General features: G+C 40.3%; 1 protein-coding gene across 1 annotated transcript in view; it reads left to right on the plus strand.

The window, feature by feature from the left end:
- Positions 1–13,341, plus strand: part of ADCY1 (adenylate cyclase 1) — a 287,098-nt gene extending 273,757 nt beyond the window's left edge. Inside the window, exons 15-20 of the mRNA XM_032234747.1 lie at positions 621–737; positions 6,893–7,039; positions 8,583–8,681; positions 10,783–10,897; positions 11,849–11,973; positions 12,876–13,341. Coding sequence (XP_032090638.1) covers positions 621–737; positions 6,893–7,039; positions 8,583–8,681; positions 10,783–10,897; positions 11,849–11,973; positions 12,876–13,214 — 942 coding nt within the window. The 3' untranslated portion in view covers positions 13,215–13,341. The remainder of the gene's footprint in view (positions 1–620; positions 738–6,892; positions 7,040–8,582; positions 8,682–10,782; positions 10,898–11,848; positions 11,974–12,875) is intronic.
- The last annotated feature ends 477 nt before the right edge of the window (positions 13,342–13,818 follow it).

Consider the following 13,818-nt stretch of genomic DNA (forward strand, 5'->3'; position numbering starts at 1 on the left):
GTGCATCCGTTCTTGTACACCTTGATCTCTCAGTCTCACAACCATCTGCTATGGTATCCTTCTGAGCTTGTATACCATCCTTGGAGAGGAAGTGTAATTCCATCCAAGGTCAAATTTAGAATATCTGCAGATCTGACCAGTGGATCTTGGACTATCTAGATCTGTGGATATCTGTGGATATTCCAATTTTGATCTTAAATGATGGTGCACAATTTGGGGGTCTTCCTTGATTCACAAATTCTGCTCAATGAGCAAATGAAAGCTGTGGCCAGGAAGGTCTTGTCCACTTCATCTGATATGTCAGTTCTGCATTTTCCTAGATTGGCAGATTCTTAGTCACTCTTGTCCTGGTCACCTGATTACTTGACTATTGCAGTGTGCTCTATATGCAGCTGCTATGGAAGACCATCTGGAAGATTTAGTTGGACTAGAATGCAGTAGTGCGGGCACTGATGGGCATGCGTCGGTATGCTTATTTGAACCTTTGCTTCACAAGTTATCAGTTTGCTTTCAGATGTGATTCACATTGCTGGTTGCTATCTAAAACGTCCTACATACTTAACAGGTCTATTGATGTTTTCAGCCTTCATTGTTTAGAACTTTTCTTCCCCTCTTGTTAGGCAGAAGAGGAGAGAGATGATATGGAGAGAGTGAAACTAGATAACAAAAGAATACTTTTCAATCTATTGCCAGCACATGTTGCTCAGCATTTTCTGATGTCTAATCCAAGAAACATGGTAAGGAAGTTAATTATTTGTTTTTAAAAACTTGTATTAAACCTTTTCATTTCTTCGGGGCTTTAATTATAATGATATAGTAATAATTACAATCATGTGGTAATGTAGTAGAATAAAATTAATATTAAAATAGAAGACAAAGAAGTGGAGAAGTTCACAAAGTATTCCATCTGAAAATCAAAGTTAAGATTAGATAAGAAAGATTTTAAAAAGTTGAAAGATTATGGCATAAACCAAAGGCTTTAATGGCACTTAGAAAATCTGCACATTGACAAAAATTCCATCTGTCAATTACAAAAGGCCACACACTGCTGGAATTTGCATACATACTATGCTCAAATGCCAACATGCAGTGATTACAAATCATTGTATATGTAATAAATATAATCAATGATGAAATTAAAGGTTGGCAAAACCTTTGCCTAATAATGGTAAAACATATCTAATAATTAAAGATCCAACAAAAGGGGCATAACCAGGCAACTACAGGCCAATTATCTGCTTACAAGCAATGTTCACAGCATTTAGGTGAATGCTTCTTTCCATCTGAGCAGAAAGGAAACTTCCCAAACAGCAGATGAACAAGATCCACTCCTAACTGACAAGATGATTTTGGAAAACTATAGAAGAAAGCTAACTTGAATGTAGGTTGGACTGATTACAAGAAGTCATTTGATTCCCTGACAAAATACAGTTTTCCATTATGAGATGAGTTAGCTATACTGTAAGGTGACCAGATTTTCAGATTGGAAAAGAGGGACACCCTTGACCGGGGGGGGGGGGGGGGGCTTGATTAAAAAAAAATTTTTTGTCAAAAGGTCACCCCAGGACACTGAAACCAGCATAAATACGAATCTGTTGCCAAACAAAATTTTGATCACGTGATCATGAGGATGCTGCAACGGTCGCTAAGTGTGAAAAATGGTCACAACGGTCGCTAAGTGTGAAAAATGGTCGCAACGGTCGCTAAGTGTGAAAAATGGTCATCAGTCACTTTTTTCAATGCCATTGTAACTTTGGTCACTAAATGTTTTCCCCCTCCTCGAGACTCCTCACTTCTTCCTTCATTCCTCTTGCTTATCTACCTTCACCTTATCTGTCTTCTGCTCTTTCCCTCTCTTCCTTCCTTCCTCCCTCCTTCCATCCTCTTCTTTCCTCACTCACTCCCTTCCTCCTTTTTTCTCTTCCTTCCTCCTTCCATTCTTTATACGATGTAAAATTCAATGAGGGTGAAACACACCAAATCTGGCAAAGCTGCCTTGCACCAACCTGGCCTGCCCACAGAATAGCAGCCACTTTGAGACACATAAACCTGGTCTGAACATATTGCATCACAAAGATTTGCAAAGATCACATTTGCAAAAAGGAACATTTCTTGTAGTAAATACATTTTATAAACAATTTAAAAGTAAAAATCCCCCCAAAATAATAAAAAAGGTATTCTATAAATAAAAGAAATCCTTAAAAACCATTGTTAAGTATTACACCAGCAATAATTTATACTGTCACCATTTCAAACTATCATCAGAAATACGAATCTGTTGCCAAACATCAACATTTTGATCGCGTAACCATGAGGATGCCACAACGGTCGCTAAGTGTGAAAATGGTCGCTAAGTGTGAAAAATGGTCATCAGTCACTTTTTTCAATGCCATTGTAATTTTGGTCACTAAACAGCCATGTTCCTGACTTAACAACCACCATGATTCACTTAACGTGGCAATAAAAGGTCGCAAAATGAGGCAAAAATCATTTAACAAACGTCTCCCTTAGCAACAGAAATTGGGGGATCAATCCTGGTCGTAAGTCGAGGATTACCGGTAGCCAATTGCAAAAGGCAACTTTACTTGGAACAGGTGAGATTGTGCCCGGATCCCTTTCATGCCAACATCCCATCCTGTCCATGGGGAGAACTCCACAGGCGGACAAAAGCCCCAATCCCCTCTCAACCTCCAGCTGACTCTGCCATCCGCCATAACCACACATGCCCCTCAAAGGCAAAACTCAGGGGGCTGAATTCTACAGGGGGAGGAGTAAAGGGGGAATTTGAGGGGCAGCCCAAAGCACCATCTGTCTAAATTTGCATCAGGCAGGCAGTAATATTTTCATAGACCATGATCAGAGGAGCAGCTGATCCTATGGAGAGACTCCTCCTGCATTCAGTCCCAGGCCTACAAGTGGAAGTACCCTTCCTTCCTTCCTCCTTTCACCTTCCTTCCCTCCCTCCCTCCCTCCCTCCCTCCCTCTTTCTTCCTTCTAGCCTTCCTTCCTTTCCATTCTTTCTCCTTCCTTCCTTCCTCTTGCCTATCTGCCTTCTGTCTTTCTGCACTTTAGATCTCTCTTCCTCCTTCCTTCCTCTTTCCATCCTTTCACCAAAAATCAGGATGTTTTATTAGCATCAGCATCATTCTGCTGAAAATGCCAGATTCTGTGGTACTTCTGGATGAGATTTAGAAAATTACAGAGACATGAGGAACCATTATATAATTTCACTTGGCAAAACTCTGATTAAAATAATAGCAACAAAATGTAAGGTTTTTTAATTTTAAAACTCTAGCAAAACATAGATTTATTTCCAGTTTAGTTAATTAATGCCATTATAAACAGGAATGCAATTGATTAAATAAAAATGACTTTTTCTTTTATTAAGAATACTTATTCTACACTAAACTAGAAAATATTTCATAGGCCCTTCAACAAGTTTGTTACAAATTTTCAGGATTGCATGCATTCTTGAAACTGATACCATGTAATGTTAAAAAGCAGATCACTAACTAAGTACACTAAAAACCATGTTTAATTATTTGCTACTTGAGGCCAATAGCAATGATGAAGAAATTTCTCTCATCCTCAGTGACAATATTTTTAGGGCCAAAAAATAAAACTCTGTATATTGGATCTGTTGAATGGAGAAAGGCCTGCCCCCCCCCTCCCCCAAATGAGACACCTTCCACAATAATAGGAGAGGAGAGCCTGGAGACAGCAATCACAAGGCAGAACATAGCTAAGAGAACGGGGCAGCTAAGAGAACGGGGCGGGGGTTGGGAGAAGGCATGGGACTGGCTGGGGAAGGAGGGAGAGAGGGAGGGAGGGGGAGAACATGAGTGTGTGTATCCCTCCTTCCTTCAGCCCAACACTCTTGCTGGCATTCTGGCCAGACGAGAGGGACTGCAGAGGGTCTAGGGCAGCGAGTCATTCAATCAATGGGAAACTTGCCTCTTGGAAGGAATGACCCGGTTTGGCTCCCACTTTCAACAATCAAACAGAGAAGCGAAGAGGCAGGAGAGACGAAGCGGGAGCCAAGCCGAGCTAGAGTGTTGGGCTGAAGGAAGGAGGGATACACACACTCGCGTTCTCCCCCTCCCTCCCTCCCTCCCTCTCTCTCTCTCTCTCTCAAATGGCAAATCGCTGCTGGGAGCCCGGTCTCATTTGGGGGAGGGGGAGGAAGCAAGCCTTTTTCCATTTCAAGGAGCTGCTGCTCCTCCCCCCCCACCTCTTAGAAGTCCAGCCAGCTGCCTGCCAAGCTCTCCACGGAGACTCACCCAGAGTTTTCACCGCGATTTGCCTGGTGAGGGGAGGCGGCAGGTTGATGCAGACCAAATCCACAGTATAATAAATACAAGTATAATAAATACTTGTATTTATTATACTTGTATTTACTTCCTCCTCCTTCTCCTCGCTGCGATCTGGATGCCCGACGCGCCTTCCTTTCCTCCACGTTCAGCCCTTTCGCGTGGAGCCTCAAGATTACGAGCAATGCAGGGTTGCTAAGTTAAGGGCGTCCGGTCCCAACTGGGAGCAGTCGCTGGCTCTGCTCACGCCCGCGGGCCCCTGCCCTGCTGCGTCCAGCGCGTCTTCAACAGCATGACCTGGCATCCCAAGCGGAGTCCCCCACCCCCGCATAAGCTGCATTGCCCACACGCGCGGGGATTCAAAGTATCCAGCCGGATTTCTTGAATCCCCGCGTGTGTGGGCAACGCAGCTAGGCAGGCTCTGCTTGGGAGGACCAGGCTATGGAGGGCATAGCATGGTCATCTCAAGCGAAGCTCCCCTCCCCCGCATAGCTGCATTGCCCACACGCGCGGGGATTCAAAGTATCCAGCCGGATTTCTTGAATCCCCGCGTGTGTGGGCAACGCAGCTAGGCAGGCTCTGCTTGGGAGGACCAGGCTATGGAGGGCATAGCATGGTCATCTCAAGCGAAGCTCCCCTCCCCCGCATAGCTGCATTGCCCACACGCGCGGGGATTCAAAGTATCCAGCCGGATTTCTTGAATCCCCGCGTGTGTGGGCAACGCAGCTAGGCAGGCTCTGCTTGGGAGGACCAGGCTATGGAGGGCATAGCATGGTCATCTCAAGCGAAGCTCCCCTCCCCCGCATAGCTGCATTGCCCACACGCGCGGGGATTCAAAGTATCCAGCCGGATTTCTTGAATCCCCGCGTGTGTGGGCAACGCAGCTAGGCAGGCTCTGCTTGGGAGGACCAGGCTATGGAGGGCATAGCATGGTCATCTCAAGCGAAGCTCCCCTCCCCCGCATAGCTGCATTGCCCACACGCGCGGGGATTCAAAGTATCCAGCCGGATTTCTTGAATCCCCGCGTGTGTGGGCAACGCAGCTAGGCAGGCTCTGCTTGGGAGGACCAGGCTATGGAGGGCATAGCATGGTCATCTCAAGCGAAGTTCCCCTCCCCCGCATAGCTGCATTGCCCACACGCGCGGGGATTCAAAGTATCCAGCCGGATTTCTTGAATCCCTGCGTGTGTGGGCAACGCAGCTAGGCAGGCTCTGCTTGGGAGGACCAGGCTATGGAGGGCATAGCATGGTCATCTCAAGCGAAGCTCCCCTCCCCCGCATAAGCTGCATTGCCCACACGCGCGGGGATTCAAAGTATCCAGCCGGATTTCTTGAATCCCCGCGTGTGTGGGCAACGCAGCTAGGCAGGCTCTGCTTGGGAGGACCAGGCTATGGAGGGCATAGCATGGTCATCTCAAGCGAAGCTCCCCTCCCCCGCATAGCTGCATTGCCCACACGCGCGGGGATTCAAAGTATCCAGCTGGATTTCTTGAATCCCCGCGTGTGTGGGCAACGCAGCTAGGCAGGCTCTGCTTGGGAGGACCAGGCTATGGAGGGCATAGCATGGTCATCTCAAGCGAAGCTCCCCTCCCCCGCATAGCTGCATTGCCCACACGCGCGGGGATTCAAAGTATCCAGCCGGATTTCTTGAATCCCCGTGCATGTGGGCAACGCAGCTAGGCGGGCGGGCAACCCGCTTGCTGTTGAAGACACACTGGACGCGGCAGGGCAGGGGCCCACGGCCGGGAGCGGCTTCTGGCGGCTACCGGGAGGCGATCTCACACCATCTGCTCGCGGCTCTTAATACTCACCAGTCAGCGCAGCTGCAACCTCTTTCGTCTTTTGGTGAAAGGAAATGGAGACTCGCGCAGGCGTGCTGAAAATTTCCCATCCCAGCCAGCTCACTGATTGGCTGGAGTCCAGGCCAATCCAATCAGTGAGCGGCAGGCTGGGCTGGCTTAAATTTGTAGGTAGGTAAAAGCACACTTTTTTTGGCGCTCGCAGCTCCCGCCCATCAGCTGCTAGCTTGCTGGGCTGGCTCATCGGTAGGATAGAGAACAAAACGATGAGCCAGCCCAGCAAGCTAGCAGCTGATGGGCGGGAGCTGCGAGCGCCAAAAAAGCGTGCCTTTTAAAAAGGCGGGCGGGACGCGGGAAAATGCATTGAAAAGCGGGGGTGTCCCGCCAAAAGCGGGACGTCTGGTCACCTTACTATACTGTGCTTTTCTCAAGAAATTAATGTCCTGTTATTTGCATGACTGAAAAGATCAAGCAAGAATTCCAAGCATTTGAAAATATTTAGAAGTATTAATTCTCTCCACCATTCTGGGTAACAGTATGAAATAGATAAAAGGTAAGGCTTCTAAAATAGAAGAAACCTTTCATTAAAATGAAGACACTGACAATGTTAGAAGGAATATGCCTTCTTATAATTAGTCCAACCTACATTCAAGTTAGTCTTCTTTCTTTTATTAGCATTTTTTCTAGCAGAGATAATTATAATAATTTAATATTGCAATTATTACACAGATATAATATTCCTTGAATATTCTTTATCTAATAAGAATGTAATCATTTATTATAGGACTTATATTACCAGTCATATTCGCAAGTAGGAGTGATGTTTGCATCCATACCAAATTTCAATGATTTTTACATTGAACTGGATGGTAATAATATGGGAGTAGAATGTTTACGCCTGTTAAATGAAATTATAGCTGATTTTGATGAGGTAAGAGCTAATCTGTCTTTTCTATTGCCATTGGGACTATGTGTCTTTCTCTCTTTTTGGCCAAATCTCCCTCACAGGGAAGTTGTGGAGAAATAGAGCTACTGAATAAATTTGGAAAGTGACATTATAATATTATAATAATTTTTAAAGCAGAATTGATGTTAATATTAATTTCTGATAAAAGGAACATATGGCTCCTTAACAGGAGAACATTCTTCATGTTGTTCCATAAGACGGGGATTGCTATGCAAAAGGCATGCTTCCTAGCTCCCATTAGAGGAACAGGAGTATATACATCCATTGTCACCTGGTAGGACAAGTAGATGTCCTTAAGGGAAAGGAGGTCCTATAGATAGCCTGGCCATGTGCCAAAAATATCTCTAAAAATTGAAAGGAATTATGTTATACAATGGTACAGTGCCCCACCATTTAAACTGAAGTCTAGCTTGAAGTTTTTTTCATTTACTTGCTGTTACACTAGATTTTCCTTTCTCTCTCAACTAATATCTTCCCATGTGTAGAATTGATTCATGGAATAATAAAACTTAAAGGTTCTGTGCCATTTGTGATAATAATTAATTAGTAGTTTTAGAACATACAGAACCAGCTATGCGTCATTGCAACTGCTGTGCTCTTTCCATATATACTGTATGCCACCCCACTACGGTGAAACAAACAACACAAAAATTATTAGGAATATATTGATAAAGACAATAGTAACCAAAACCTGAAATCCTTACATAATTTCTCTTTTCCTCCCTCTTATACCAAGAAAGATCAAAGTAAAACATTTTTTAGTTTCTGCCTCACATTTTTCTGTTTTCCTTGCTAAATTCATATTTCACCAATGGTTGCTATATATTTTCTTCATGGCCACCTCTAAAATCTTCAATTCCAACCTTTTGATTTTTTTCAAACCAAGTGCAATGTTTGAAAGAAATTGTGTAAAGAGCTTTGGGATTCTTTCTGTCTGCCTGTAATCCTTTTGAAAACTGAACAAAATTAGACCAATTTGGGAGGGGGGGGACTAGCAAAAGTAGATCAACTACAAACTAGATCAAAGTTAAAAATTATCTAGATGAAATAGGAGTCATTCTGCCCACTCCAACACCCCACCCCACTCCCTAATTTCTAGTATAACGCACCACGACATCTCCACAACAGAAGACATTTGACAATGACTTGAATTGTTCCCAACATTGTAAGCTCTTCTCCAATGGAGCTGTATATCTCAGAATGAAATTATTATTAAGAGGTTGGGAAAAAAATTCAAAAACTCTGTATACTCTCTCATTCTTATTGAATTAAACAAAATAAGCAAAGATAAATAGGTTTTGCTTAATATGCTGAATAATTAATATGCTGCTGAAATTATAACACAGTGATCTATAATCCTTTTTCATGGCCACTGAAGTCTTTAGATGACATTTGCTATAGGTATGAGGCAGTAAAAGGGATAAATGCTAAAACAAAGGATACACACATTGTTCTTTGTTATCTGAAATATTATGCAATATTTAATACTTTTGTGTTTTCAACAAAGCTTTTGGACAAAGAATATTACAAAGATATTGAAAAAATCAAGACAATTGGAAGCACATATATGGCAGCGGTGGGTCTTGTTCCAACTACAGATAGCAAGGTAAATTATCTTTCTGTGGGATGTTTTATTTAAGAAATATCACATCTGAAGTTAAGAGTTTGCTCTGAATATGTGAGTGAACTGAATAAAACTATACATGTTTAACTCATGAAATTTACAACTCAGACATGGCAATATCCAAAGCAAAAGATTTGTGAGAACCTGGAAACAAACTAGTAGTCTGCATGGATTTGTTAAAAACAAATCATGCCACACATGAATTGCCTTTTTTGATAACCTAACTAAATTAGTATACCAGAGAAATGTTTTGGACATAATATACTTAGACCAGCATGGCATTTGACAAAGTAGACCACAACCTACCTCTTGGCTAAGATAGAACAATTTGTAATTGACTGACCAACCACACTCAACGCGTAGTCCTCAAAGAAACTACATCTATATGGAAGGAAGCATGCAGTGGGGTACCCCAAGGTATTGTCTTATGTCTAATACTCTTCAACATCTTCATACATAAGCTAGATAAAAAGATAAAAGGGGAACTCATCAAATTTGCAGGGAAGAAAAAATACTTTAGAGGATAGGCTCAAGATCCAGAAGGATCTTGATGGATTTGAGCATTAGGCCTTTTCCAACAAGCTGCAGTTTAGTGGCAGGAAAAGTAAGATCCTACACTTAGGTAGGAAAAATAAAATGCATAAGTATAGAATAAGTGATATCTGGCTCAACAATAGTGACTGAGAGTGACCATAACTTAAGTATGAGCCAGGAGTTTGCTGCTGCTGCTAAAAAGCTAATGCATCAACGAGGGAATAGCATCAAGGCAACAAGAAGTGATGGTACCAATTGATATCATGCTAGTGAACTGCATACAATTCTGATCACCATGACACAAAAATGGTATTGAGACCCTAGAAAGTGTGCAGAGAAGAGCAGCAAAGTTGATGGAGGGTCTGGAGGCTAAATTGTACGTCAAATTGTTGTGGGACCTTGATATTTCTAGTCTATTGAACGGAATGATCCAGAGATGGGGATATGATCATTGTCTTCCAATATTTTGAATGGTTCTCATAAAGAAGAGGAATTAACTTATTCTCTAGAGCCAAAAGAAGAAATAGTGTGTGAAAGCTTGTCAGATACAACGTAAAAATAACAAGAAATTTTCTGATAGTAAGAGCAATTTATCAATAGAACAGCTTGTCTCCTTGGGGTGTTCCATCACTGGAGATTTTCAAAAATAGACTGTACAACCATTTGATGGGGAGCTATAAGTCTCATGTTTTGAGCAGGGTGTTGGACTAGAAAACCTCATTGGTCCCTTCCAGCTGAATAACTAAGTTTCTTCAAAAAAAACAAAACTGGAAATTTGTAAAATCTATGAGCATATCTATGTTTCCAAAGATAAATTGTGCAGCAATAGTAGAGAGAGGACTACTTGTGTTTCCTAAATGTAAAATAGGGTGCTAATCTGAACCCCCCAGATACATTCACGTGCACGCACGCATGCATAAACACATAAAAGGTTTAACAAATATAAATATATAATAAATATAATACGCATGTACTCACATACACACATACATACATAAACACATAAAGGTATAACAAATATAAATAAATAATAAATATAATAAGCACACACACACACACACACACTAACTTTTCAACACGCATTAATCAGGTCAGAGATGATAAAGCAGCACTAAACCTAAAGTCATCTAAACCAGTAATCTGTTTTCTGTCTGTTTTCTGCAGTGGCTAAACAGATACCTATAAGAAACCAGGTACAGGACATGAAATCAATAATTATCAAGTATTGAACCCCCTCATGAATAATTTAATCTCACTAAACATAACTAAAAATTAACTGCTTTTGATACAATAACTGTAAATTTTTATAATCATCTGAATTTTGTAATCCTAGGGTCCTCACTCTTCTCTACAACAGCTCTAATCTTGTGAAATTAATTCCTCCCCAAAATGAGTATTTAACACTTCTAACCTGTTAAATATATGTCACCTTTATATTCATTTATATTAAAAGAGATTCTTCATCTGTTTTAAAAAACTTGTTGAAGCTGTGTTAAATTAATCAATACAACATTATGAATGACATAAAAAATTCTTTTTTAAAATATAGGAAAAGAAATCAATTTATTTCCATCTGAGTACACTGGCTGACTTTGCAATAGAAATGTTTGATGTACTTGATGAAATCAACTATCAGTCCTACAATGATTTTGTTCTTCGGGTTGGTGAGTTACATTTTCAAGAATGAATTCTATACTGTTACTGTTTCTGCCAGCATTCATAGCAACGATTTTACAAACAAAATAAATACAACGTTGTGACAGTATATAGCAGTTAATATTATATCTAATAGCTGCATAAATAATGTTTTTCTATCTAACTTGACAATCTTGTAGAAATTGGATTTCCTTCATTCCTCATTCCTCATTCCTCCATAGGGAAAAGTTTCCAGAGAGATTACAAAAAGATTACAAAAAGAAACTATATTGTAATCTTCATAGAGATTTTAAAAAAATCATAAGCAGCAAAAAGGCATTTCCAGATACAATATGTCTGCACTGGGAAAGCCAAATATTATGTCATTGCTCTACATTAGTTTATGCCAACATTCCCTCTTCCTAATCATTTTCAAACTGTTTGCAAGAAGAGCAGAAAAATCAGCTTGTACCACTCCAAACAATTAAGTATTGGAAATGTCGAGGTATTAAACATTCATTTCCAATCACCATCTCCCCAGAGATTGTCCAAAACGGAACTCCTCCCGAAGAAAAGCATGAGCTTATCAAATATGTTGGTAGCTATAATTTTCTAGCTATTCAGTGTTAATTGAAGAACTGCTATAGGCCTTTCTTTCACACACCAGTGAGTTTTTATTAATTGTTTATTAGCAGAATTTGGGGAAGTTATCTGTTAACTGTTTCTGTTTTGTCACCTGGAAGCCTGTAGGAGAAGAAAGTCAGCATTCTTCTCCATTTCTGTTTACAACTGAGTGTAACTTGGGAATGTCCTATAGAGTGAATATTATTTCTCCATTTCAGCTTCTTAGTATCAAAAAGCAATTTTAGTAGAATGGAAATATGTCCTTAAAAAGGGATGGGTAGGGGACACAGATACTTCCTTGCCAAGCCCGATGACCACTAGATTTCTTTTTTTTAAGTATTTGGCTTCTTTTTCAGGTATTAATGTAGGCCCTGTAGTGGCAGGTGTTATTGGTGCCAGAAGACCTCAATATGATATCTGGGGTAATACTGTAAATGTTGCTAGCAGGATGGATAGTACTGGAGTGCAAGGTAAAATTCAAGTGAGTATTTTCAGAGTCCTCTTATAAATTACATCAATCTTAATTAAAAAAACCAAAGCAATGGGCTACTTCTCAAAATATAGTGAAGCTTCACCTATGGGGAAAAATATTTATTTTATTTATTAATCAAACTTATACATCACCCATCTCATTGTCTGAGTGACTTTGAATGGTTTACAAATAAAAAAACCCATAACATCCCTAAAAAAGTAACAAAGTTAAAAAGATGGGGAGAACATCCTCAAGCCACCAACCATAGCAAATTCCTCTGTGCAACCCTGAAGGTAAATCTCTGGCATCCCGTTACCCAAGAGGACCAGATAACCAGGTAATAGAGAAGTGGCACTCTGCAGATGCAGTAACAGGAGAGAGAGATTGTTTTGCTGCTCTTACCTCTTGAGATTATTATTATTAAATTTATTTGCCATTAACTTTTCATGGAGTTATCCTAGGAGGCTTACAACAATAAAAAAAACAAAGCAATTAAAAAAGGAGGTTTAAACAAAGTGAAAGTAAAATCGTAGAACAATTAAAATAAAGACAAAGAAAACAAAATACATAAATATGATTAGTTAAAAAAAAGGTGAGAGAGTGGGGAGTAGCTCTAGTTCTTATTCAACAAGAACGTCGAACAATTCCCCTGTGATATTAAAATCTGCAAGAAAAAAAGATGAAAAAAAATCCAAAGCCCTACGATGATAATGGATTGAGACAAATTCTGTTTGGTGTTTAAAAGATAACTATGGAAACAGAATGAGATTTCCCTTAGAATGGAGTTTGAAACAGCCATAACAAATGCTCTTTTCTCTTAAAAAATAAAAAATGAAGTTTAGGGAACTGGCTATTGAAGAAAGATCTGTTATCTAGTAATCACTAGTGACTGAGGTTTGTTTAATTTACAGGTTACGGAAGAAGTACAACGTATATTGAAGAGGTGCAATTATGAGTGTGTTTGTCGGGGAAAAGTCAGTGTGAAAGGCAAAGGTGAAATGCTGACTTATTTTCTAGAAGGAAAGACCGATGGAAATAATTCACAAATACGATCTTTAAACTTAGAAAGGAAAATTTATTCCTATGGGAGAGCAAACATTCAGACCAAATTGGGCACAAGTTGTCCATCTATGTGCTTATCCCCCAGCCTTTCAACAAACACTGGGTCTGCAACACTTCAACCACCAATAGCACATACTAATCAGACACTCCATTATCTTCCTTCCGTGCCAGCTATAAAAGAGGCATGAAAGCAGTGAAAATCTTTGTCCTGTTATTTGAGATGAACATGTACAGCAGAGGTCATCAGGAAGGTTAAGGCTGCAAAATTTGATAGTAACCAAGAAGTCTAACAACCCAACCAAAGAGAACTTGGGAACCACTAATAAGAACTTATGGGAAGGATCAAATAAGGGCTAGCAATTCTGTTTGAGAAGTCTAATGTTAATTCTCTGAAACTATGGAATATTTTATCAGTAATTTTAATAGATAAATAAGATAACAGAGAAGACACACCAATAAGACTGGATATTTGCATAAACAACATAACACATATGAATTTGTGTGAGAGAGATTGGGATTGTTCCATTCCCTACTGATTTTCCTCCTGTAAGCTGTCACACAGAAATGTTTGCAATATCATATAGCAGAGAGAACATTTATATGATTATATCCAGGGTGCTTGATCTATCATTTATAGCTTCTGTTTAAGCAAAGGATGATGATAAATTTGATTTATATGAAGATGTAAGAAAGCACTGTGGAATATTTTAACATAGAATTTATAGGAAAACTAAAGAAATTTCAGCACTTGCTGTAATGTTGAAAGTAGTAACTCTTAACGAAAACAAATGC

Source organism: Thamnophis elegans, chromosome Z (assembly GCF_009769535.1).
Source record: "Thamnophis elegans isolate rThaEle1 chromosome Z, rThaEle1.pri, whole genome shotgun sequence".
Lineage (NCBI taxonomy): Eukaryota > Metazoa > Chordata > Lepidosauria > Squamata > Colubridae > Thamnophis > Thamnophis elegans.